General features: G+C 37.0%; 1 protein-coding gene across 1 annotated transcript in view; it reads left to right on the forward strand.

Annotated features, from left to right (window-relative positions):
* Nucleotides 1–27797, forward strand: part of BRCA2 (BRCA2 DNA repair associated) — a 91317-nt gene that overhangs the window by 42017 nt on the left and 21503 nt on the right. The window contains exons 11-15 of the mRNA XM_069080508.1: nt 12799–12894; nt 14673–14742; nt 16092–16525; nt 17008–17189; nt 20583–20770. Of these exons, the coding sequence (XP_068936609.1) occupies nt 12799–12894; nt 14673–14742; nt 16092–16525; nt 17008–17189; nt 20583–20770 (970 nt within the window). The remainder of the gene's footprint in view (nt 1–12798; nt 12895–14672; nt 14743–16091; nt 16526–17007; nt 17190–20582; nt 20771–27797) is intronic.

The following is a 27797-nucleotide window of genomic DNA, read 5'->3' on the forward strand; positions in this document are numbered from 1 at the left end:
ATATACCTCCAAGGTTCTCTTAGGGTTTTCTCTACATGTGGTCCAGAGGATCTCTTTTTAAACCTAGATACCTCCCCCTCCCCCATGACTTTTTAAAAGTAATCTTAATTTTAAAATACAGTCTTGGTCAAAAATAATACATGAAACTTTCTGGGATTGAGGCCTAGTTTTTTGTTTTTAAGTTTCATGTGCTTCTTATTCTAACTCCTTATGAGATCTTTCTGGGTCTTTTAAGGAAAGAATTAGTGAGGTAAATGGATGAGCAAGACTTGGCAAAATACTAGATATGCAGTTAAGGCAGAATCAAGAGTCAAGGATGATTCCAAGGCAGCGGAGCTTTTGCTGTCCCCTCCTCTGGGACAAGGTAGTCTGTTCTCCCTTGGTTTCAAGTATTGCTGCAATCCTGATCCTTCACTTTGTTTGACCCTTTCTGAGAAGAAAAGGTCTTTCTCATCATCCTATTGCTGCTCACAATTGGTGGGTACTACCTAAAGTTTTTTTCACAACCAAATTTGAGAATAGAAAGATCTCAGGAACTCAACCCACAAACAGAAGGAATCTCCAACATAACATACCCAGCAAGTGGTCATCTAAACTCTGTTTGAAGACCCATGAAAGAGGGGGAACACACCACTTCCTGAGGCAGTTGCACCTCATTCCTTGCAGACAACTCTGAGTGATAGGAGGTTTTTCTTGACCTCAGCTCTATATTTGCCTCTTTGCAGCTTCCATCCATTGCTCCTAGCTCTGCACTCTGGAGACAAACAAGAGATAAGTTTTCCCCCACAAGAGAGTAAGACCACTCCTCTGTCTGGTCCCAGCTTCCATGTTTTTAGTTACCTCTTATGCTCATGATTCCCCACAGGTATCACCAACTCAATATGTACAAAATAAAACATCTTTTCCCACAAACTTATTTCTTCAAAGTTTATAACCTGCCTTCCTGGTCTTATTTCATATTATTTCCCTTCCTATGCTATCTTCCTATACCAAATAACTGGTATTTGTTAAACCAGTTCACTAGCTGTTCCCCATACAGAGTTCCATTTTCTTTTGATATGCCTTTGTCCATGTTCTTCAAGTTTGGAATTCATTTCCTTCCTCATCTCTGCTCATAGTTTATTTCAAAACATCCATCTAATTATTAGCCTATGCTCTCCCCATCTTCAGATTTACTTATATCTTCTGTGCATATTTTGTACTTATATGTGTGCTTTTTTTATATCTCCAGCATCAGGTACAATGCCTTGCACATACTGGGTTTTTAATAAATTTTTTAAATATTAATTCGGATCAATCCAGTAAACATTTATTGAATGCCTACTATGTGCCAGCTGCTATGCTAAGCATTGGGGATATAATTAATGAAAAGAAAGACTGTCCCAGCAACCTACAATCTAATGGGAGAGGTGTGGGGAGAGACAATACACAAAAGGAGATAGGAAGGCAGGGGACGGGGTCATCTTGTTCTGTGGAATTGAAACCAGGTAGAGCAGTAGATACAGAGTGGCGTAAATATGAAAAGTCCATTTTCTGCCTCCTATAAAGGAAGGCATCAGGAGGAGTTCCACCCTCCAGCTCTCCCATCAGAGAGGAGAGGAGACTGACGGAAGACGTGGTATCAGTCAGGTCTTGAATTAGCAGCTTAGTAAATCAGAAGAAAATACTTGGACTACGTTAAGTCAGTCACCACAAAAATGCTTTCATTGAGTTTCTATTCAGTATTATTTCCTTGACCTTAGAGATCCATGTAAGAAACCCACTTGATTTGTGAGGTTTTTGTGCCCTAATATTTGGTCAATTTTTGTGAACTTGCTACATACAGCTAAAACAATAGGTATATTATTTTCTTTTCCTATTCTTTATTCCCCAGGAGGCTATCATAAAAGTTTTCTAAAATTCTGTTCAGATTTTTCATCTATCTTTTGTTATTTTTTGGCTAGATTAACATAGGTCTGTGAGAGATAAATTAAACTCCCCTACTTTTATCATTTATTATATGTTTTTTTCCTATAATTCATTTAAGTTTTCCTTTAGGAATTTAGATGCTAACACATTTGGCACATACATGTTTAGATAATTCATTGTCTATGATGCCTTTTTCTCTTTTTCATCTGTTGTTTTGAGATCCTGATTACTATCCCTGCCTTTTTTACTTCATCTACAGCATAATAGATTCTATTACAACCCCTTGTTTTAATTCTGTGTCTTTCTGCTTCAAGGCTATTTCTTATAAACAACACTTTTTGGGGGGGGGGGCTTTTTGGAGGGGGAAAGGCAGGGCAATTGAGGTTAAGTGACTTGCCCAAGGGCACACGACCAGTAAGTGTAAAGTGTCTGAGGCTGGATTTGAACTCGGGTCCTCCTGACTCCAGGGCTGGTGCTCTATTCACTGTGCCACTTAGTTGCCCCTATAAACAACACATTTTTAAATTCTGATTTAGGGAATAACAGGTCTTTGTCTTTGGCATAACAACAGTTGACAACCCTCCTCAGTATGTTAAAGTGCCTCATATCAGAGCTCATGCAATAATTACTTATTGAATTTAGCCACAGGAAAAAAAAATTCCTGCTAAGCAATTGCTGTGTTTTCTTCTTAATATTATATGATAAAAATATGTAAATCAAAAAAGCAATAATTTAAAACCAAATTTAATGCCCAGTTATATTAATTAGTTCATCTTGGGTATTTCATAAAATATATTCCATGTGTTTCTTTTGGGTGGTCTCTATTTTGTTTCCATCCTTAATTTTCCTATTTTAATTAGTTAATTTGTTAATTGTTTAATTTTTGTAAGCATCTTAAATCCTGTGTTTGAGTGTCCTTTTCTCCATTATAAATTTATTCATTCCTGTAATTACAAAACAGAACATGACTTTTAAATCTTAAAGATGAGGATGTGTTACTCTTTAAATTCGACCCTTTCTTTTGTGGGCCCTATGTGATAATGTTCATAGTACAAGTAATTCAGCAGGAAAAGGAGTGTTTTAAAATGTTTTTTTCTTCTCTTATTTATTTTTTAGTTTACATCATTCATTTCCACAAGATTTTGAGTTACAAATTTTCTCCCCATTTTAACCCTACTCACCACCCCAAAATAGCGATCCCACTGAATATCCCCTCCCCCAATCTGCTCTCTCCCATATCTTCCGCCATCCTCTCTCCGACTTTCCAGGAGGGCACAGTGGATCTCTATGCCCCAGTGCCTGTATATCTTATTTCCCAGTTGCATGTAAAGTAATAGTAATAATAGTATATATGTATGTGTGTGTGTGTGTTTAAACATTTGATTTTAAAACTTTGAATTCCAGATTCTTTCCCTTCCTCCTTTGTCACCCACCCTTACTGGGAAGATAAGCAGCTCAATATAGGTTGTACATGTGTAGCTAAGCAAAACATTTCCATAGTGGATATATTGTGAAAGATTGACTATATTTCCCTCCCTCCTATCCCACCTCCCACTTGTTCTATTCTCTACTTTGATCCTGTCCCTTTTCAAAAGTGGGTGCTTCCAACTTGCTTCCCCTCCACCCTGCCCTCCCTTCCATCATCCCCTCTCTCAACCCCTTCCCCCCTACTCTCCTGTAGGGTGAGATACCCTATTTAGTATGTATGTCATTCCCTCCCTAAGCCAAATTCAGTGAGAATAAGGTTGACCCATTCCCTTTTGCCTTCCTGTTCTTCCCCTGTAAACATTTTCCCTTACCTCTTCTATATGAGATAATTTACCCCATTCTGTCTCTCCCCATCTCCTCTCATTATATTGCTCTCTCACCTCTTAATTTCACCTTTTAAGTATCATCCCTTCCTATTAAATTGGTCCTGCGCCCTCTATCTATATATACCAGTACACATATATACACGCACTCATATATGAATTCATATTTCCATATACCCTCCTATATAAACATATATATGTATACATTTCTATTCCCTTCAACTATTCTCATACTGATAAGTTTCATAAGTTACAATTATCTTGAAAGTAGGGGCGGCCAGGTGGCACAATGAGTAAGAGCGCCGGCCCCGGAATTGGGAGACCCGGGATCTGTTCTGGCCTCAGATACTTAACACCCACACAAAATAACTGGCCATGTAACTTTGAGCAAGTTACTTAACCCCAGTTGCTTTAAAAAAATGCTTGAAAGTCCTCTATTCCACTGAATGACCATATTTTCCCCTGAAACATGATACTCAGTTTTGCTGGGTAGATGATTCTTGGTTTTAATCCCATCTCCTTTGACCTCCAGAATATCATATTCCAAGCCCTTCGATCCCTCAGTGTGGAAGCTGCCAGATCCTGTATTATACTGATTGTATTTCCACAATATTCAAATTGTTCTTCCTGGCTGCTTGTAATATTTTCTCCTTGATCTAGAAATTCCAAACCTGGCTATAATATTCCTAGGAGTTTTCTTTTTCAGATCTTTTCCAGGAGGTGATGGGTGGATTCTTTCAACCTCTATTTTGCCCTCTGGTTCTAAAACATCAGGGCAATTTTCCTTGAGAATTTCTTGAAGGATGATTTCTAGGTTCTTTTTTTGATCATGGCTTTCAGGTAGTCCATTAATTTTTAAATTATCTCTCCTGGATCTATTTTCTAGGTCAGTGGTTTTCCCAGTGAGATATTTTACATTGCCTTCTATTCTTTAATTTTTTGGATATCTTTAATAGTATCTTGATTTCTCATAAAGTCACTAGCTTCCATTTGCTCCAGTCTAATTCTGAAGGAATGATTCTCTTCAGTGGGCTTTTGAGATTCTTTTTCCATCTGGAAAATTCAGCTTTTTAAGGCATTCTTCTCCTCATTGCTTTTTTGAGCCTCTTTTGCCATCTGAGTTAGTCTATTTTTTAAGGTGTTATTTTCTTCAGTCAGGTTGTTGACTCTCATTTCATAATTTTCTTGCATTGTTCTCATTTCTCTTCCCAATTTTTCCTCCACTTCTTTTATTTAGTTTTCAAAATCCTTCTTAAGGTCCTCTATGGCCTGTAACCAGCTCATATTTTTCTTGGAAGCTTTTGATGCAGGAGTTATGACTTTGTTGTCTTCCTCCTGTTCCATGCTTTGATCCTTTTTGTCCCCAAAATAAGAGGCTAATGTTGGATTGCTCTGTTTGCTTTGCTTCCTTTGCTTGCTCATGTTGCCACTCAATTACTTGACTTTAGAGCCTTTTGCCATAGTAGAACCCTGCTACCAGAAAGAGGTGCTTTGTCCCAATTGCTGGGGTTTTCACAGCTGCTTGAGGTATTAGTTGGGTGCCCTCTCTGAAGCCTCAACACACTCTGGCAAATACCCCAGGACCTCCACCCTAGACCATAATTCAAATCCAAGCACTTTAGAGCAAGAGTTATTACCCCTCAGACTGGTCTCTTGGTCCCCCTACACTCTGCAGGCCAGGAGCTCTGAAGCAGCACAGCCGTAGAGCCTCAGCTGTTTCTCTCCCCTGGGGCAAAGGCCAGACTGTACTCCCGAACTCTCTCTTCCCCCAAAGTCTACACTGACCTCTCACTTTGTCTTTGGCATCTATGGGTTGATAATTCTGGAAACTGACACAGCTGCTGGTGGTCTGAAGTCCCTCCAGTTGGTAGCTGGTCAGGCCACCCTGAGGCTAAAACGTTGGCCTCTGTGGGGCTGAGCTGGGCTCAGCTCCCAGAGCACTGTGCTGGCCCCTTCTGTTGGCCTGCTGGGCTGTCTTCAGTGGGAAGTTAGCTTCTCTCTGTCATTTTGTGGATTCTATAGCTCTGTAGTTCTGTAGTTTGTCTAGAATCATTTTTTACATGAATTGGAGGAGGTGGAAGCTGAAGCCACGCAGAACTCCTGTTTCTGCCTTAAAATGTTTTGTTGTTGTTTCACTTGTATCCAGCTTTTTGGGATCCATTTGGGGTTTTCTTGGCAAAAATGCTGGAGTGGTTTGCCATTTCCTTCTCTAGCTCAGATGAGGAAACTGAGGCAAAGGGATAAATGATTTGCTCAGAGTCACACAGCTAGTGTCTGTGGCCACATTTGAACTCAAGAATATGAGTCTTCCTGACGGGCCCACTGCTTTATCTACTGTGCCACCTACCTGCCCGCTTAAAAAGTTAACCCAAAAAAAGACTTGTTTCAAAAATTATTTGATTGGGTATGCATAAAGCAAGGCATTAAATATTGAAAATATTAGATATTTGAAAACAGAAGCTGCATAATTACCTTGAAAAATTTTTTTTAACCATTGAATGGGAAAAGACACTTTTCAAAAATGTAAAGAGGTTAAGTAAAAAGAAGCGTTTATTAAGTGCCAACTCTGTGCCAACTCTAGGGATACAAAGAAAGATAAAATATTACTCTTGATCTCAAAAAACTAACAGTCTAATGGGGGAGAGAGAGTATGGATTCAAAAACTTCACCTACATTGTGAGTCTAGGGTGGTTAGGAGGGTGGTGGTACCCTTAGGAAGAGGAGAGGGCTTATGGAGAAAGATAATGGATAGAGTTTTAGACATGTCAAGTTTAGGATGTTTATCGGACATCCTGTTTGAAAAGTCTCTGGAGGTCAGGTGAAATGTAAGGAGAAGTAAATAGATTTGAGTCTCATCTGCCTAGGTATGATAATTTAATCTATGGGAGGTGGTGAGATTACCAAGTGAAATAGTATAGAAGAAGAGGGTCCAGGAGAGATTCTTGGGCACACTAATCGCATGTAACCAATCATGTATAAACTAGAAAACAAGTAGACCAGAAGTGAATTGGTGCCCTCCTTTCAAGATACTCTAAAACCAGATGCTATTTAGATACATTCAGAAAAAGAAAAGGGGTAGAGAGAAAAATTTCAGAGCTACTTTAACTAAGCAAAAGGCCAGTCTGTAGAGGTTTCAGAGCAAGTATTTGGGTGAGAAAGGGTTCAGTTTCCAAGTATCAACAGAATTCTTCTAGACAGGTTGGGATTTAGGGACTTAGAAACAGTGTAGTTAAGGACCTTTTTTTCCTATTCCTTGTATCTTGTTTTCTCATTCCTTCTCATTTTATTTCCCTCTTGTCCTTTTTTGCCCTGGATATGTTTCCTTTAGCTTAATATAATATAGACCTAAGTATAATTTTGTTTGTTGTACTTATTTAATTTGTTTTTGTTCCCTGCCCGTAATTTAAAAAGTAAGACCTGAACTTTGTATATTTCTCAAGTAGATAAAGGAATTAATTTCATTTTACCTAATTTATTTTTCCTTTGGTTCAGTGGCCCCTTGATTTTACTCTGTTTTCAACTGTTATATACAGTAATGGCTTATTCATTATATATGTATTGTTTTCCAAAAATTAGGAGATACTCTTAAGATATTTAAAAACCCTAACTAGTCTAGCTGTATACAAAGAAATAGAAATAGCACATAGAAAGTCAAAGTCAGAGAGCCTGGCCAAATGAGATAATTTTCACCTAGGAAACTTATCTTGGAGAAAATAATTTTTAAAGCATTGAAAAATCATTTTTCTGAGGTAGCTCAGAAGGATGATTCAATTCAACAAGTCAGGTTTGATTCAATTGAATGAAATTTATTAAGCACTTCATGTAAGATCCTATACCTGGTGTTGGAGATACAAGAGTAGAAATTGCTGTCAAGAAGTTTGATGGTTCTCTTGAGAAAATACAGCCTATACACAAATCAATAACTACAAAAACATTTCAGGAAATGTGGGGCAGCAACTGAAACTTGAAGAAAGTCCAGCCTAAGTTCTAAGCTGGAGAGGTGAGAAGGAATTATATTCCTGGTGTGGGGTTTGTTCTGTGTAAGGTATGGGGGCAGGAGATGGAATATCCTTTTTGAGGCACAGTACCTTGTAGGCCAGCTTAGCCAGAATAGAAAATATGAGGGGGAAGGAATAATATAAAGTAAGTCTCAAAACGCATATTGGAATTAGACTGAAGGGCTTTAATCCCCAGTGAAAGAATTTATATGTGAACTTACAGGCAGTTGAAAGACACTGAAGCTTCTTGATCAGAGGAGTGATATCTTCATGGATACATCTTTCAAAGATTGTTTTGGTATCTCTTTGAAGGGAAAATGATGATATTAGAAGGAAGAGAGATGATCAATAGGGCAACTTTATGAAGGATAGTGGAAGCTGTGGGATCAAAAACACATGGAAAAGAGCCACTTGTTTGCCAGAGACTGGAGCAAAGGGGTGGGGGTTATTGTCAGGGCATTCGGGGGTGTAGAATTCAGGGAAAGAGAAGATTTATGGCGTCTCTTTCCTTAGTGACGTTGGGGCCAGGGTACTTTGCTGAGAGGGAAGTAGGAGCCAGTAGTGTATGGGACTTGAAAAGAAAAGGTTTGGAGCAGACAGCCGCACAATTGAAGCAAGACAGAGAAGAGTGAAAGGATTGCCATACTACAATGAAGCCCAGCTAAAATTAGGTAGGAAATTTGTATTGGATCCAGTTGTCATAATTATGTAACTTTAGCAGCATATGAGAAGAAACAAAGAAGCTGTGTGGTATTATTGGGGTGTTAACCTCGGTCTGGCAATACATGAGTCACAATTGTTGTTGTACATCCTTTGTTCTCAAAAAAGACTAAGGACATCAAGAGGGTGATGTCTTGACTTGCAAGTGAGTTGGATTTAAGTGAGGCAGAGCTATGCAAAAGTCATCAGCCCCACTCTTATCCACCATAGTCATTGGAGTCCAGTGGCAAGACCTAGGTCAGGAAGACTTGTGATGTCCCAGGATGCAGTGGGAGACCTTGGCCTTTTTAAACTAAGATCTTCCCCAGGTCTGTCTGAGACAAGATCCATTCAGTAGTTAGCCTTCAAAAAAGAATTGGTCAAGGAGAAAAAGACCCTCAGACTTTCTGGCCAGAACAGAAACAATTTCCATTTACACTTACTCTGAGCCGTCAGAGCCAAAACAATGACCAAGTGAGGCTTGAGCTATTATTGGGGCCTGCTATTGGCCAGTCAGTGAGAGCCAGAGTAAGTTGGGTTTAAAGGCATATTCACATAGCTCCATTTGAATCCCAGTGGGCTTTATCAAAGCCTGTTTTTTCAGAGTGGTATTTCAAGAAACCATAAATGAAAACTACATGAGACAAAAGAGTTTTTCAAACTGATAAAATAGATAAGTAGGGAAAAAAAAAATCCCCAAATCCTAAAATACCTTGGGAAGTAGAAACAATAAAAATGTATATTCATTTGGGCAGAGCACTCACAATGTAAGGATATGATTCACAGTAGAACAACAAACAAAAATAGAGGACACTGTAAAATCAAACTGGTTAACTATAGGGTCAAGATTTCAGTGGAAAGAAATTAGTACTAGAACAGCAGTGGCTAGATGGACTGGAGGTCTCAGTAAAGATAAGGGATAGTTTTAGGGGAAGGAGAGAGAGAGATGCCAAGAGAATGGAGGGAAAACATAGACTGTCTAAAATCCTAGAATAGGCAATCAGAACATAAATAACTACCAATCACATATCTGCTTTTTCATCTTTATTTATGATCTACCTGTATGTCAGGGTTCTACTTGAAAAGACAAAAGAGGAACAGCAAAGTTTTGCAAATGGTTATCTATAGCAGATTTTATCTTCACAATGAAAAGGTATAGATAGAGAAGACTAAATGTGTTTTGGGATTAGCAAAAAGTCGTTGACTGGATCAGAGAAAGCTTCTGCCCACAATGAGTCCCTCATGCTTATGTAACCACAGAGATCTCTGTTTAGTGTATTAGTGTCAAATGAGGCATAACAGAAATATATGCTTATCTGAGGTGTTCATTCACTCATAAAGTATGTCTGACCCAGATAATGAGGTCGTACGCACATGTTTCTGAATGGCAAATTAAATCTGTCAGTACTAGAACATTGGAGGTTCTTCTCAGAGAGACCCAAGATTATTGAAAAGACTTTCGTTGTTAGAACGCAAGTTCTTTTTCCTCTTCCATTTATGGAATGTCTTTAATTTTGTTGAGGACATTACCATTCTTCCAGCTTTTCAGGGTTTGGCACTGTCCTCGACTCCTCACTCCTTCACCCAAGATAATCCAGTCATTTACCAAATCTTGGTCTTTCTACCTTCACATCTTCAGCATCTGACCTCTTTCTCTACTCAATCACCACCTTAGCTCAGGTTCTCATTACCTTCCACCTGGCCTATTTCAGTAGCCTCCTAAATGGTCTCCCTGTCACAAGCCAGACAGCTGCCAAAGTGATTTTCCTTAAGCACAGATTTGATCTTGTTACTACCCTATTCAGTTATCTCTAGTGACTTCTTATTGCCTCAGAGTTAAAAAGAGTTTTTCTGTTTGGTTTTTAAAGCTATTTGCAACTCAGCTCCAAGCTGTTTTTCCAGTCTCTTTATATATTACCCCTTTCAAAAACTACAGTTCAGCTAACCTAGTCTTCGTTCTTTTCCTTATGCACAGTACTCCATCAGCTATTTCCTTGCGTTGCCACAAGCCTAGGATGCACTCTCTTCTCTGCTTCATGAAATCCCCCAAGAATCCTTTTTGTACTTCATTGAACCATTCCCCACCCTACTCCTAGCTTCTCATGTCCTCTCTTCCTGACTACCTTGTGTTTTATACTGTTTCTCCCCATAGAACAGAAATACCTTCATCCCAGAGACAGTTTCATTTTTTGTCTTTGTATCCTCAACACCTAGCACAGTTCCTGATACATAGTAGGTACTTATTGATGGTTATTGGTTGATTGATTGAAACAAAATATATGAAAAAATTCCTAGACTGTTATGCAGCTGAATGGATAAACAGCTACATTATTTGGTATGTCCACTGCCAATTGACAGTAAAGTGAATCCAGAATTGAATAGGAGGAAGAGAGTGAGCTAGGTTGCATTAAGGAAGTTTTACAGGCTTTTAATGGTTCTCAAGCTCCTCCCCAGGGCAAACATCTTTTCAATATGAATATCTTTTCCTGTTAATACTATATGGTTGTGAATGATGTAACACTGTATTCTCTGAGGAATCACAGTTGTGAATAAACCAGAGGATGCAATGGATACAGGTGACATGACTGTGTCATTTTTGAAATTTTATTGATGCTTCTTATTATACCTCTTATTTACAAATGTTCACCCCCCCCCAACAGACACATACAGCAAAGAGTGAAATCTAATTGACAAAAAAAACTCTTAATAGCATAGTCTTATACAGCATTATGTTCTCCCTTACCTTTCTGCCAAGAGGAGAGAAATGTGGTTATCTCCTGTTCTCTGAAACCATGACATGGCATTGTAATAATTTGAATTCTACCTCCTTTTAATGTTTTCTTTTACATTTTTGTTGTGTGTATTGTTTATCTGGTTCTATTTATTTGACTTTGCTTTAATTCACATACCATAGGCTATTTAGCCATTCCTCAATTATTATGCATCCACTTTTATTTCCAGAGTTTGTCTTAATCACATTTATGTTAAAGCAGCATAAGAGATCTCATCAAATAGATATATGAGCAGAGAAGGTATTAGGTTGATCTTATCTAAGGAGGATAAAATGTATAGTCTGAGTGGATGGTATAGTGTCAAAAAGTATATTAGCAAAGCCTCTAACATATTGGCGGATCTTCCCAAACTACCTTGTATAGGATTACTTTGTGCATATTTATGTTTATAATGCAGATACTCACATGCATTCACACACATGTGCTTGTTATCTGTCTCCCTCTTTAATCTGCTTTTTCTTATACACAGAAGCTCCCAAAGTGGATGATACTGCCAGCTGGGGAGCTCTGGAATGATCCTCCGGGCAGGGGACAGTAGTAGTGTTGGGTGTGATTAGGAGGCATTGAATAAAAATAAGGAGACAGTGGAAGCATAAGGAAAGAAGAGAATTTTGAAAAATCATTCACACATGCTTCATCTATTGTATAATGGAGTTATAGTTGTAGTGATTACATTATTTCCAAATAAACACACAAAATGCAAATTATTATTGATCAATGATCAAGTCCACCATCAGGTCTTAATAATCAAGTGTTGGCAGGCGAGCCTGTGGCACGTTGTCAGGAAGTCCAGCATGCATCAGCAGGAATATGTGCATGTAATGACTTGTTTACAATACAATACCATACAGTTTTGTGACTCAGTGTTGTGTCATCAAAATTTCAATGCAGGAAAACACAAATTTACAACAAGTTATATTTTTTTTAAATAACAGATTTTTTTTTAATTGTAAAAAGGTTAAAGAAAGATTTCCAGGGGGTGCTGAATAAGAGAGAGAGAGATTGATTAATAGATAGATAGATTTTTTTTTTTTGAAAAGGGGCTGGTAGGCCAAATAAGTTTGGGAACCTCTGGTTATACATAATACTTTTAAGGATCGGGTTTTTTTGTGTACACATAGCTAAGCATCTTTATGCTTCAGCCTTCATAAACAGCAGGAGATAAAAATGTTATCATCCTATGATCAACTTTCTAATGATTGGTGAACTTTTCCAGACTTAGTTGGGGTGATCCTCAGACATAATCCTGTACTCAAAGTCTTTCTATTGTGGAGTAGGACATGCCAAAAATTACTCTGTACTTAAATAGATTTTACGATCTTCAGGTGACTTCCACTCCAGCATAGAGCATCAAGTGGAGCTGGTTTGGAGGAAGATTTCTTATTTTATATAGTCAGAAATAGTGCTAGATGAATTTGGCATTGGAAAATTATTTCCACTAGAAAAGGGACAACTTTGTATGATGTAATTTATAATGCTTACTATCCTAGGCACTTTCAAAGTAGTTTATTTTAAAGATAGGTGGTTTATAATTTCAAGATAGAGCAGGTAATATATTCAGTTTTTTAAAACACATTTGTTTTATTTTAGGAGAACCCCCAATTAAAAGAAAATTGCTACATGAATTTGACAGAGTGGTGGAAAATCAAGAAAAATCTTTAAAACCTTCAAAAAGCAGTCCAGATGGTAAAAACCTTCTTATTTTTTTGTCTGTTTTGCTATGTAGGTATCATCATATAGCTTTTTTAAGGTTGGTATATAAATTTTTTTGATGAAGATTCTTTTAAAATGCTACAATTATAAAACAGTTTTTGTTCCTTTTGTTGTTTGAAGTATGCACAGTGCTCAGTACATAGTAAGTGCAAAAGGTATAAAGATGAAGTGACTAAGGTTTTTCCTCAGGACACATGTACAAGGGACACCTCTGCTCTTCCTTGCCATGCCTGGGTTTCTTGAACTCCCAGACCACGCCTACCCCCACCCCTACTCTTTTGCTTGGGTTGAGGCTACCACCCATCTGGTGAGGCCTCTCACCATTCTGCCCCATCCTGGTGCCTGGTAACCAGGCTGTTGCTCAGTGTTCATGTTTGTATAACATATTCAAATTGAAGAAGACGACTGACCCCCCCCCCCCATTCCCTTCTGCTTGCCACCTTCCTTCCCATCTTTACTTCCTGCCAAGAGTTGGGATATCTAGGCATTGTTGGATATACTAGCAGGGCATAGGCCACACTGTGAAAAGGGTTCCCCATTTCTGTCTCCCCTCCACCCCCACCAGTTGATGCATTCCTCAGCAGTGGTCTTTGGGGTTTACTGAGATCACAGGTTTTTCCTTCCCCCTACCTCTCCCAGGCTACCAGAATAGCTAATTACCACTCTTATAAGTCACTATTAGGTGTGACCCCAAAGTAATAAGATTCTTGAAAAATTACCAGAAATTGTGCATCTAGATAATTATTATCTTTCAAAGCACTTGCCTAGAAAAGCTACGTGCTTATCCCAGTTTTGTCATTACTTAAAAGGTTTTTGAAACTGCTCTTATTGTACTGCCTTCAGAGGCAGTTTTTAGTCCAAACCATATTTCATAATTTTATAGGTAACTTTTTAAAATTATGATAATTTTCTTAAAAATGAACATTTTTTTAAAGTAAAGATTTAGAGCTCTTTATAATAAGGAAAACTGAGACCCAAAGAGGTTAAGTGAGTTGCCTAAAGTCACACAGATAATAAATGGCAAAGCCAATTTAACTAAAATCCTTAGTCTATAGAATTGGTTCCTACTGTCAGTTTTCAAAGATCCAATCTGTGCTCAAACACTAGAAGTTTACTACCATTTAGGATATATAAGAGTATGATCAAGACTTTGAAAGCTATACAGAGCAGCAGTTTCAAGAATGTTTTTAAGGATTATCATCAAGTTGAAATGTGTGCCAGTTCTTAAAATGCACTTGTGTGGGGTGGGGAGGTAGAGCACAACATTCATATCAATGTTTAACTTCCAGTGTTATTGTCCAGTATTATTAAACACCTTGTATTTATTGATTTTTTTTTAATTTAAAAGATATAAAACTAATTCAAAAAGAAGTCTATAACTTCAAAACAGTTACAAGACTGAAATTTAAATTCAGTCTTTAAAAGCTATGATCTTTAATTGGTTGGTTAATTGACTAAACCATTTGAAATTTAGACTGTCGATACTGAGAAAATTAATGTAAATTAATTAAATATTGATACTACCTGACAAATATGTGTTATATGCTAAGCAATTCAAACAATTTTGTGAAGCCAAAATTTTTCTGGCCATTGTGAGTCAACATTATATTGTCAGCACTATTGGTAGGAAACCTAGCATAAGTGTTTCTTTTGAGTAAGCACTAATGGTAAAAGTTATAAATAAAGAAATAAACTGGCAGTAAAATTAGCCATTTGGTTTTCATTAATATACTTTAATACTTTTCTTTTAGGCACAATGAAAGATAGGCGAATGTTTATGCACCATATTCCCTTAAAGCCAGTTATTTGTGATCCCTTTAGGTAAGAAGTCTTTCTTAAATGAAAAAAATAATCAGGTAATTTTTTTTTAATGTTCTAATAAATTTTTATTTAATTTTCATATCTGTATTCTCTTTCTCCCAATTTCTCTTCCCCTCCTTATCTCCCTTTGAAAAAGCAAGAAAAACAGAGCTTATGTTACAGACACAAATAGTCAAGCAAAAAATATTCTTGCTTTGGTCATATCCCCCTTCCCCCTAATGTCCATCTATATTTCTTTTTTCTTTCAAAAAGAAAGGAAATAATATATTGTACTTTATTCATGCTCCTGCTCCCATTAACAGGTGTGGGGAAAGAATATTGTATTATTTCTAATTTTTTCTGGAAATGTTCTGTTCCTTTTATTATTAAAATGATACAACATTGCCAAAAGGGAATGCAAAGGCAGCTAGATAGCACAGTGAATGGAGTACTAGGCCTGGAATCTAGAAGACTTGAGTTCAAATTTGGCCTCAAGCACTTACTGTGTGACCTTGGGACAAGTTATATAACCTGTTTGCTTCAATTTCCTCATCTGTAAAATGGAAATAATAATAGCACCTACCTTGAAGAGTTGTTATGAAGATCAAATGAGATCATATTAGTAAAGAGCTTAATATAGTGCCTGGCATATAATAAATACTATGTAAATTCTATCTATTTACTATTAATTATAACAAGAAAGCTATGTGTTCTCCAGTCAGAAATTTAATGTTAGGATTTAATGTGGAGATATATTTAGAGTAAGCCTGGGAGAAATGTTCAGTTCACAAATTATAATATATTTGCAGAGAAAGTGTGAAAAAGTTATGACCATATCATTACATAGTTTTTAGGGACCAGTTTTCTGCCCATTTAACAGATGAGAAAACTGAGGCTTATAAAGGTTATGATTTGTCCAAAGCTAGTTGAATCATTGAATAGATTTGGGATCTGCTTTATTTATTAGAGATAATTTTATACAAGTTATATATGAAAAACCCAGAAAACTTTATTTTCACTTATTTTTGTCAAGAGGTTGTGAATTTGAAAAGGAAAAGAACACATGGTTTTCTAGAAAAGAATATTAGATCTTAAAATGTCATATGTATACAATGGAAAATTATCTACACTAATCAGATAATTTCCTTAGACTAAACCTCATTCTGCTGCATATTCAGTTCAACTTCAGTTGTCTTCAACAAATATTTATTAAATGTATATTAAATTCAACATTTTAAAGGGGGCATTCTACCTCCTTTTTCAGGCAACCATCTTGACTTGAATTCCCTGCAGGAAATTACTACTGTAAAAAATAAAAGGTAACAAAATTGTAAAAATTAATAAAACAAAAATATTTTCTCTCTGTGTAGCACAACTAAGGAACGGCAAGAAATGTGGCATCCCAATTTTACTGCACCTGATCAAGGATTTATATCAAAATCTCCCATTTTAAAACACCAGACTTTGGAAAATTCAAGCTATAAGTCACTTTGGGGAAGTCCATTATATAAAGTTTCCTCTACAGATAATGGAAAAATGAAACCCATGACTGTTATAGGCAAGCCTGCCAAAGTCTTTGTTCCACCTTTCAAAACGAAATCAAACTCTTTAATGGATGAGCAGTATGTCAATAAGAGACCTAAGTTGAAGGTAAAGGAGCACACACAAGAAAATGAGAAGCAAAAATATGTAGAGGAACATAATACTAGAGATAGTGAAAATAATGAAAATTATCTCACTGACAAAGATAACTCCAATCAAGCAGCAACTGATGTTTTTGAAAAGTATGGAGACTCAAACCGAGGTATTGTGTATGTGGTTTTGTTTTTGCTTTTTAATTAGATATTCTTCTAAATGTGATCTGATGTTTTCCATTTCAAACAGTGAATGATGGAGTTCTGTGCTTTCTCCACTGTTTAAATATTATTATGGATATGGAGTTGGTTTCAGTAATTTTTAAATATTAAATATTTTTAAATTTCAATTCTTAAAACATCAAGATGGAATGCTTCAACTGAAACTTTTTTACTTATATATATTACTCACCAATCTACTAATTTTCTTTCTGAATTGAAATACAAAAATTTTCCTTTTAGAGATTACTTATTTGAACTTTTCTCATCCATTCCAAATGTTAAGGATTTTAGATGCTCAAGTTTAATAAAGATATTCTTGTTGTTTAAGAAGATATTAAAATATGATATTAATATAAATGAAAATTTCAGATTGTTTTATAATTGGAAAATCATTTTAGATCGTTTTTTCCTGATGTTTTTCTCTTAATAGAGATGATTGGAAATCTTCAGAATGCCAGAGAGATGCAAGATATGAGAATTAAAAAGAAACAGACACAACAGATTCATCCACAGGCAGGCAGTCTCTATCTTAAAAAAACATCTACTGTTTCTAGAATATCTCTCAAAGTAGCAGTGGAAGGCAGAGTTCCCACTACTTATTCCAGTAAACAGGTATATTTTTGTCTGAATTGCTAATAGTTTCACATGATTATCAGCAAATTATTTTAAAGGACACTGATAAGTGAAATTGTCATTAAAGATTTATTTGTATTAATTTGGAAATCACCTAGACAAACTGTGATATAAATGTAACTGAAGTTGTGAAGAAACAGAATTAAGTTTGAAATAAGGAAATGGAAGTTGGAAGTCTAAGGATCCTGTTTCTAGTTCTTTTATTACCTTATGTGATTACTTCTATGATCACTTTTAAATGTGTATAATAGGAATATTACCTCAAATCAAAATCTGCAAATAGTTGAAGAGAGATGTCGACTAGGCAGTAATACAAACAGAGGAATTCAGAACTTCTTGGATGGCAAGACTCCTACAGAAAGTAGCTGTTAATGGTTTAGTGTGGTTGAATGGTTCATTCATTCATAATGACAGGAGGTCTATAGAGAGATCCTGTATTCTTTAACATTTTTGTCACTGACTTAAAAAACATAGGTAACATGCTCATCAGATTTGCAGATGACTTTGAGCTGAGAAGGACAGTTAACTCATTGGAAGATGGACTTGGGATCCAGAAGATCTTGGGAGGGTAGAGTGTTGAGTTAAATCTAACAAGATGAAGTTCAGTAGGGATAAATGGAAAGTCTTTAACTTAGGTATAAAAAGTAAGTTTCGTAAATACAGAATGAAAGATGGTAATATAGTAATTCTGAAAAAGATACAGAGATTTCAGTGGACTGTAAGTTTAATATGAGTCAGCAATGTGATATATTAGCTAAAAAAAAGTTAATGTAACCTTGGGCTGCTTTAAAGAGAGACAAAGTTTCCAGGAGTAGTATTTCTGCTGTCCTCTGCCTCTAGACATTGATAAGCTCGAGGGTATCGAAGGGATAAGCAACCAGAATGGTAAAGGGCCTTAAGTACATGCCACATGATCATGGGTTGAAGGAACTGGGCATTTAATTTGAAGAAGATTTGAAGAAAAAGAGGGAAGACTCACTAGGGACCTGATAGTTGTCTTAAAGTATTTGAAAGGCTATCACATAGAGAAGGGATTGGATTTATTCAGTTTAACCCCAGCAAACAACCAGATGCTGCAATGGATAGAAGTTGTAAAAAAGCAAATTTTGGCTAGCAAGAACTTCCTAAAAATTAGAATTCCTCAACAGTGGAAAGATTTGCTTGGACAGGTGATTCCCCCCCCCCCCCAACCCCTGTTACTTGGAAATCTTCAAGCAGAGACTGGAACCCAGGTGTCCCGTAGACTTGGGATTCTTTTGAAGCGTGGGTTGGACTATATGATCACTGAGGACTCAGTACTAAGGATATAAGCATGCACCAATTGCCAAACATTTTGGATTCCAAAGGTTCACTTGAAGGTTGTTTGTTTGTAATTTCATGAATTTTTCATTAGAAACAATGTTTTAAATAGTGGTTAGACTGTTAGGCTTGCCAGTAAAAACCTATTTTTGTGTATGTGAAGTATGGATTGGAAAAGGAGAAAGAAATCAAGAATAAGGGTATTGCAGTCATCCAGAAAGTTCATCATAAGAATGTTGAGGTTTTTGTTGTGTTGTTGTGGTTTTTTTTATTTATTTTCTATTACTTTACAACATTCAGTTCCACAAGTTTTTGAGTTCCAGATTTTCTCCCCCTCTCTCCCCGCCATGGCAGCATGCAATCTGATGTAGGTTCAACATAAACCTTCACATTAAACATTAGTCAGGTTGTAAAGAAGACTTATAACCAATGGAATGAATAACAAGGAAAAGGAAACAAAAACAAACAAAACGAATAAGAGAGAAAATAGTTTGCTTCAATCTGCATTCAGACTCCATAGTTCTTTCTCTGGATGTGGATAGTCTTTTCCATCATGAATCTTTTGGAGTTGTCTTACAGCCTTACACTGCTGAGGGGAGGGAGCCCAGTCTATCCAAGTCAGTCATCACAGATACAATGTGTCTATAATTGTGTCTGTTTGCTCCTCATTTCTTAAAGCACAATAGTATTTCATTACATTAATATACCACAGCTCATTTAGCCATTCTCTAATTGATGGTTATCCCCTTGATTTCCAATTCTTTGTCACCACAAAAAGAGCTGCTATAATTATTTTTGTACATATAGGTTCTTTTTCCACTTGTATGATCTCTTTGGGATACAGCCCTAGAAGTGATATTGCTGGGTCAAAGGGTATGTACATTTTTATAGCCCTTTGGGCATAGTTCCAAATTGTTCTCCAGAATGGTTGGATCAGTTCACAACTCCACAAGCAATGCATTAGTGTTGTAATTTTCCACATCTTCTCCAGCATTTATCATTTTCCTGTTTTGTCATGTTAGCCAATCTGACCAGTGAGATGTGGTACCTCAGAGTTGGTTTTTTGTTTCTTTTTGGAGGGAAGGGGGTTTGTTTGTTTGTTTTTTGGAAGGGGGTGGGCAGGGCAGTTGGGGTTAAGCAACTTGCCTAAGGTCACACGGCTAGTCAGTGTTAAGTGTCTGAGTCTGGATTTGAACTCAGGTCCTCCTGACTCTACAGCCGGTGCTCTATTCACGGTGCCCCATCTACTGCCACCCCCTCACAGCTGTTTTGATTTGCATTTCTCTGATCGATAGTGATTTAGAGCATTTTTTCATATGCTTACAGATATCTTTAATATCTTCCTCTGAAAACTGCCTGTTCATGTCCTTTGACCATTTATCAATTGGAGAGATGTTGTTTTAAGAATAAAAAGAAGGGAGAAATAAGAGCTAAGGCAGAGGCAGAACTGACAGGATCCTAGTCAAAATTCTATACTTTTAGTATAGCTGTGTTCATCAGGGTCTTAGCAATCTAATGGAACCATGCTTCGGTGCATATGGATAACTGATAACTAAAGAAGATGCTTGTAAGCTCAAATAAATCTTTAATACAGTCTGGTGGAACAAAATCAAGTGAAAAAATTTAGACGATACCATGCTTTTAGTGAAGTATTTCATGTTTATGTTCAAGCCGAACCTCTCGGTTTAGACCTCCTAATCTGTTCTTACTTTTTAACAGCTTCCTCCCTTCTTCCATTTGTAAAGTCACAGACTCTCAAAAAGCTTTACTTTGAATTTTTTGTTTGTTTTGTTTTTTTAAGCTGTAATTCCCATGGAAATTAAACCAATGATACCAGCACAATGAAATCAATGGGACACTGAATACAGTTTTTTGCGTATGTAGATTATTTGTGAGTCAGAGTCTTCTTTTAGTGTTTCTATGATCATTATATATACCTCTTTCTAATGAATGAAGGTTTTACACTTGATATTTATTGTAAATTCAGTTTTTGTTTTCTATAATTTTATAGTCTTATAATTTTTTAATATTCTATATACTAATGTCATTCACTGCCCTTTTTTTTCTTAACAGTTGTATATGTATGGGGTTTCTAAACAGTGCCTGAGAATTAATAGCAAAAACGCAGAATCTTTCGAATTTCACAGTCAAGATTACTTTAGTAAGGAGTATTTGTTGGATGGAAAAGGAATACAGTTGGCTGATGGTGGATGGCTCATACCTACAGATGAAGGAAAGCTTGGAAAAGAAGAATTTTACAGGTATTCCAATTTTGTAGAGGGTTTTGTGTTAACCATGCAAAAGGCAGTTTGGTATCTTAAGAGTGTTAAATTTGGAGTCAGAAGACCTGGGTTTGAATTCTGGTTCTGTTACTTATTTAGTAACTGCTATTTATATAGAGCTTTAAAGTTTCCAAAATGTTCATATATTGTTACATTTGAGCCTTATAACCTTGTAAGGTAGACCCTAGATATATTGTTACCCCTGTTTCACACTAAGGACCAGAGACATGACAGCACTTAGAAAATCATATACAAAATTCATTATGCTTTCTAGTTTAAGGTTGAGATGGATGGCCGAATTTATACTGTCACAATTTTATTTCTTGCATTTTTAAATGATTATATATAATATTGATATTATATATGATATATTATCTATTGCATAATATTTATAATATAATATAAAATATTTTTCCTATTACATCATCTCTTGATATAGTTTTTAATGTTTATGTGTCTTGTAGACTTAGCTCTATGAAAGCAAGGATTGAGTTTTAATTAAATTTTATACTTCAGGACCTAGCACACAACTTTCTTAAACTGCTCTGGTCCTCAGGTTTCTTGTCTGTAAATTGAGAGGGTTGGATCAGAAGGCTTTTAAGGTCCCTTCCAACTCTGGATCTGTCATCATAGTCTACATTTCTCTACATCTCTCTTCAATCAATGACTATCAGTCTTCTCCTCCAGCTCTCCAGTTAGTCATACTGCTGAAGAATTACATTTAGCCTGTTAGGGCCCCTAGTAACTTTCTAAGATTATAAGTCATAGAGCAGGTGCTGGTCAGCATTAATAGTGAGTTTCCTCCCTGAAATCCTTATACCAATGAATCATAGGCTTGACCCAAAAAAAACAAACAAAACTTGAAAATTGACTATCAATCAAATTTTTTCATGCATTAAATAATTTTAAAAGTACAGGTACACTTAATGTTTACAGGAATTGTACAGTTAAAAATCTTAAGGTTTTATTGTTTGTTTTTTTTACTAATCCCCTGCTACTTAATGAATTTAATAAGTGTATTTTCCTGTGTTAGATTTTCTTAAAGTAGGATCCAAATTGGTATATATATTTTTGTATAGCATATAGTCACATGTTTAATAGAGTTTGGTTTTTATGTACAGCATACTTATTGTCTGTATAGTCTAATATCAGTTTATTCTTTATTCATTAATACTTGAGGGGCGGCTAGGTGGCACAGTAAAAAAATAGAGCACCAGCCCTGGGGTCAGGAGGACCTGAGTTCAAATCCAGCCTCGGACATTTAACACAAAAACTAGCCGTGTGACCTTGGGCAAGTCACTTAACCCCAATTGCCCTCCAAAAAAGCAAAAAAAAAATACTTGAAATAGATAATTATATGTATATACTCTGCCAACATTTGGGATACTATTTGGAGCTATTAAAATCCAAGCAAGATGTCAACATAGTTTTTAAAATAAACGACTAGTAACAAGTTTCCACAAAATACTACCCCAGTGCCTCATCATGGCATGAAGGTGGTACAAACTTCTCAAAAAGTATGCCATTAAAGCACTTGCTTTGGTAATTTCTGCTGTGCAGGAAAGGTTTCAAATATGGTCCTGGGAACAGATAGGTTTTCCAAGGACCAGCTTAGCTAAACTCAGAGAAGCTCATCTTATCACTAGTGGGCCAACTACTTGGTGATTAGCTTTTTGGCCATGGCAACCCATGACACAGAGAAAATTAAAAAATGCCCTGTGGCCACTTTCATCTTCTGTAGTGATGCCTTAAGGCAGAGTGGCAGAGTAGATGATATGGGGGCTCAGAGTTGCATGGTTTTTAGACCTTCTATCAACATGAACTCAGCAGTTGGTTTTCAAAATGTGAAATGTTTCTCCAGTGACCATCAAATGGACATAATACTGGAGTAACTGAATCATATCAATCTTGGCATTCTCATAATAAATGAAGCAGAAGACAAAAGTAAGTTGTTAAATGGGAGGATGACTCACAGGTTCTCTTTGGAGAAGCAGGTCAAGGTGCCAGCAGAGTTTAAGAAACACCATCACAGGACTTGATTATCCAACACTGCAAAAAGGGCACCATGAAAATAATTTGCAGCTTTTTGTATTGAAAAATACAGTTTAGAAGTAAGAAACAAGAATAACTAAAGATTCATACACTACATAGAAACTTCCACCTGTCCATCATAGATACTTTTCCTCAAGAAATGCCCATGATATGATAAATAACATCACAAAATATGAAATTGATTTTTTTTTAATACACAAGAAATAACTTGTCAGGGCGGCTAGGTTTTGGTAAATAGAGCACCAGCCCTGGAGTCAGAAGGACCTGAGTTCAAATGCGACCTCAAACACTTAACACTTTCTAGCCATGTGACCTTGGGCAAGTCACTTAACCCCAATTGCCCTCCCCCCTCCAAAAAGCAAAAAAATAAAAAGAAAGAAAGAACTTGTCATTAACGTGGATGTCATTTTTAATTAACTATTTTAATGAAAAGCTAGGAAAAAATGAAAATAAGAAAAAATATGCAGTTAAAACAACAGGTCCAGTCTGACCTTTTAAAGAAATAATGAATGCTGAAAAATGAGAAATGGATGGAGAAAAGTATATCAACACTGACTGAAAATTTTGTATAGAAATTAACAGGCATCAGTTACTTGCCATAAAGAGGAAATCAAAAGAGTCCCTATAAAACTTCCTCATTGGGCACTTGCCAGAGTTGCCAGAGAGGTGGCACTCAATGGCAATACCAATTTAGAATATAAATTTATTTGTAACATGTTCTGGAGCAGCTGTAATTACAGTTGTAACCACTGTAGAGAGTTATAAACACTATCACCTCTCAGAATAAAGAGTAGAAGGAAAAATAAAACCAGTTTAAAGACTGTTAACAAAGACCAAAAAGTAGTCATCCTAAGGAAATTTAAGGATGATACAAATAAATAAGGAAAACAGATAAAATATGGAAAAGATCTGCAAAATAGGCTCTTTACAACTGGTGACAGTGTAGAAACCATATTTTAAGTCTAATATTTTTGAAGTGCTTCTAAAGGAAGTAGAAAAGGTACTGAGGAAAACAATGGAAAAGTAACTGGGTTTGATCAGCAATACAAAGAAGGAAGTCTATGCTGGAGGTGTTTGAGGGTATTGAGGGTTTGATTCTCAAGATATCTGAAGGAGGAAAAAATACCAAAGGCATGAAAAAACTTTTAAGATCTTATTCCCCATTTAAAAGATGACTTAGAGAGAAATTTTTAAAACTACTGTCGGGTGGAGTCAAGATGGCAGAGTAGAAACAGGACTTCACGCGGCTCCAGCTTCCACCTCCTCCAATTCATGTAAAAGGTGACTGAAGAAACTTTGTAGCTACAGAACCCACAAAATGACACAGAGAAGCTAACCTCCTGCTGAGGACAGTCCAGCAGGCTGTCAGGAAGTGGCCAGTGAAGCAATATAGGAGCCAAGCCCAGCCCCACTCAAGCCTGAGGTTTTAGCCTCAGGGTGGCCTGACCAACCTCCAGCTGGCGGGACTTCAGATGACTAGCAGCTGTGGCAGTTTTCAGAATTATCAACATATAGATGCTAAGGACAAAGTGAGAGGTCAGTGCAGTGTGGACTTTGGGATAGGTAGTTTGGGAGTGCAGTCGAGCCTTTATCCCCTGGAGGGAGAAGCTGCTGAGGCGCCACAGCAGCCGCCGCCATGTGGCACCTTCAGCTCCAGGTCTGCATATTGTAGGGGGACCAAGCAACCAGCCTGAGGGATAATTGATCTTGCTTTAACCTGCTTGGATCTGGATTGCAGTCTAGGGTGGAGGTCCTGGGGTGTGTGACCAGCTTGCCAGAGCATGTGGAGGCTCAGAGAGGGCACTCAACTAATACCTTCAGCAGCTGTGAAAACCCCAGCAATTGGGACAAAGCTCCCCTGTCTGGTAGCAGAGTCCTACTGTGGCAAAAAGCTCAAAAGTCAAGTAATTTAGTGGCAACATGAGCAGGCAAAGGAAGCAAAGCAATCCAACTTGACACATCATTTTGGGGACAGAAAGGATCAAAGCATGAAACAGGAGGAAGACAACAAAGTCAGAACTCCTGCATCAAAAGCTTCCAAGAAAAATATGAAATGGTCACAGGCCATGGAAGAGTTCAGGAAGGATTTTGAAAATCAAGTAAGAGAAATGGAGGAAAAATTGGGAAGAGAAATGAGAACAATGCAAGAAAATTATGAAATGATAGTCAACAACATAACTGAAGAAAATAACACCTTAAAAAATAGACTAACTCAAATGGCGAAAAAGGCTCAAAAAGGCAATGAGGAGAATAAATGCCTTAAAAAGCCAAATTTGCCAGATGGAAAAAGAATCTCAAAAGCTCACTGAGGAGAATCATTCCTTCAGAATTAGACTAAAGCAAATGGAAGCTGTGAGAAATCAAGATACTCTTAAACAGATCCAAACAAATGAAAGAATAGAAGGCAATGTGAAATATCTCATTGGGAAAACCACTGACCTGGAAAATAGATCCAGGAGAGATAATTTAAAAATTATTGGACTACCTGAAAGCCATGATCAAAAAAAAAACCTAGAAATATCCTTCAAGAAATTCTCAAGGAAAATTGCCCTGATGTTTTAGAACCAGAGGGCAAAATAGAGGTTGAAAGAATCCACCCATCACCTCCTGAAAAAGATCCCAAAAAGAAAACTCCTAAGAATATGATAGCCAGATTTCAGAATTTCCAGATCAAGGAGAGAATATTACAAGCAGCCAGGAAGAAACAATTTGAATATTGTGGAAACACAATCAGGATAACCCAGCATCTGGCAGTCTCTACACTGAGGGATCGAAGGGCTTGGAATATGATATTCCAGAGGTCAAAGGAGCTGGGATTAAAACCAAGTATCACCTACCCAGCAAAACTGAGTATCAGGTGAAATTAGGAGGTGAGAGAAGAATATAATGAGAGGAGATAGGGAGAGACAGAATATCTATATCTCATACAGAAGAGGTAAGGGAAAGTGGTTACAATGGAAGGAAGAACAGGAAGGCAAAAGGGAATTGGTCAACCTTATTCTCATTGAATTTGGCTTAGGGAAAGAATGACATACACACTAAATAGGGTATTTCACCCTACAGGAGAGTAGGGAGGAAGGGGATGAGAAGGGGGATGATGGAAGGGAGGACAGGCTGGGGGGGGGGAGTTGGAAGCACCCATTTTTGAAAAGGGACAGGATCAAAGTAGAGGATAGAACAAATGGGAGGTGGGATAGGAGGGAGGGAAATATAGTCAGTCTTTTACGATATATCCACTGTGGAAATGTTTTGCATAGCTACACATATACAACCTATACTGAATTGCTTATCTTGCCAGTAAGGGTGGGTGACAAGGGAGGAAGGGAATGAATCTGGAATTCAAAGTTTTAAAATCAAATTATTAAATATATATACTATTATTAATATTATTTTATATGTAACTGGGAAATAAGATATCCAGGCACTGGGGCATAGAGGTCCACCATACCCTACTAGAAAGTCGAATGGGGTTTGGGAGAAGATATTGGAGAGAGCAGATTGGAGGAGGGGATATCCAGTGGGATCGCCATTTTGGGGCAGTGGGTAGGGGAAAAACAGGGAGAAAATTTGTAACTCAAAATCTGGAGGAAATGAATGATGTAAACCAGAAGTTAATAAAGCATTTTATTTGGGGGGGGGGGGGGGGAAAGAACCTAGAAATCATCCTTCAAGAAATTCTCAAGGAAAATTGCCCTGATGTTTTACAGCCAGATGGCAAAATAAGAGGTTGAAAGAATCCACCCATCACCCCCTGAAAAAGATCCTGGTTCCAGACTTCCCAGATCAAGGAGAAAATATTATAAGCAGCCAGGAAGAAATGGTTTGAATATTGTGGAAACACAATCAGGATAACACAGGATCTGGCAGCTTCTACACCGAGGGATCGAAGGGCTTGGGATATGTTATTCCGGAGGTCAAAAGAGCTGGTACTAAAACCAAGAATCACCTACCCAGAAAAACTGAGTTATCATATTTCAGGGGAAAATGTGGTCATTCAATGAAATAGAGGACTTTCAAGCATTCTTGATGAAAAAAACAGTTGAATAGAAAATTTGACATTCAGATACAAGAAGCATGAGAAGGTAAACAGGGAAAAGAAATCATAAGGAACTTATCAGAGTTGAACTATTTATACTCCTACATGGAAAACCGATTATTGTAACTTATGAAACTTTTCTCAGTATGAGAATAGTTGAAGGGAATAGAAATGTGTGTGTGTATACACACACACACACACACATATATATATACATACATATATATCTGTAAAAGAGGGTATATGGGCATATGAATACATATGTGAGTGTGTGTATTTATGTGTACAGGTATACATAGATAGAGGGCACAGGACCAATTTAATAAGAAGGGATGATACTTAAAAGGTGAAATTAAGAGGTGAGAGAGCAATATAATGAGAGGAGATGGGAAGAGACAGAATGGGGTAAACTATCTCATAGAAGAAGTAAAGGAAAATGTTTACAATGGAAGAGAAGAACAGGAAGGCAAAAGGGAATGGGTCAACCTTATTCTCATTGAATTTGGCTTAGGGAGGGAATGAAAAGCCTGATAGACAAGTTTCTGGGCAATTAATAATCAATTTATTAATCAGGCTAGGAAATTAAGAATAAATTGGTGGTCATTTGTCTCAGTAACCAAAGTAACAAAACCATGGAGATCCTTGAGTGCTTAAATACCTTTGGAAAGTGCCCCTGAGAGATGAAAATGAGCCCTGTTTGTTGAACAATTAATGAGGAGGTGGACTCAGCTGCCCCCAGCAATCTTGACAAAGGAATCCATCTCTACCCAGACCTTCTGCTTGGTTTTCTCCTTCATAAACCGGGTAAACCTAAACTCCAGTGGGGGGCTACAAGAACATAGACTTACTTCCTAAGGGCAAGTATTCACCTAGATTAGATTCTTTTTGTAAGGTCTTCTAGTTGGGTGGAGTACCACC

Source organism: Petaurus breviceps, unplaced genomic scaffold (assembly GCF_028583685.1).
Source record: "Petaurus breviceps papuanus isolate PSGF00001 unplaced genomic scaffold, PetGlider_PUasm1.0 91133, whole genome shotgun sequence".
Classification (NCBI taxonomy): domain Eukaryota; kingdom Metazoa; phylum Chordata; class Mammalia; order Diprotodontia; family Petauridae; genus Petaurus; species Petaurus breviceps.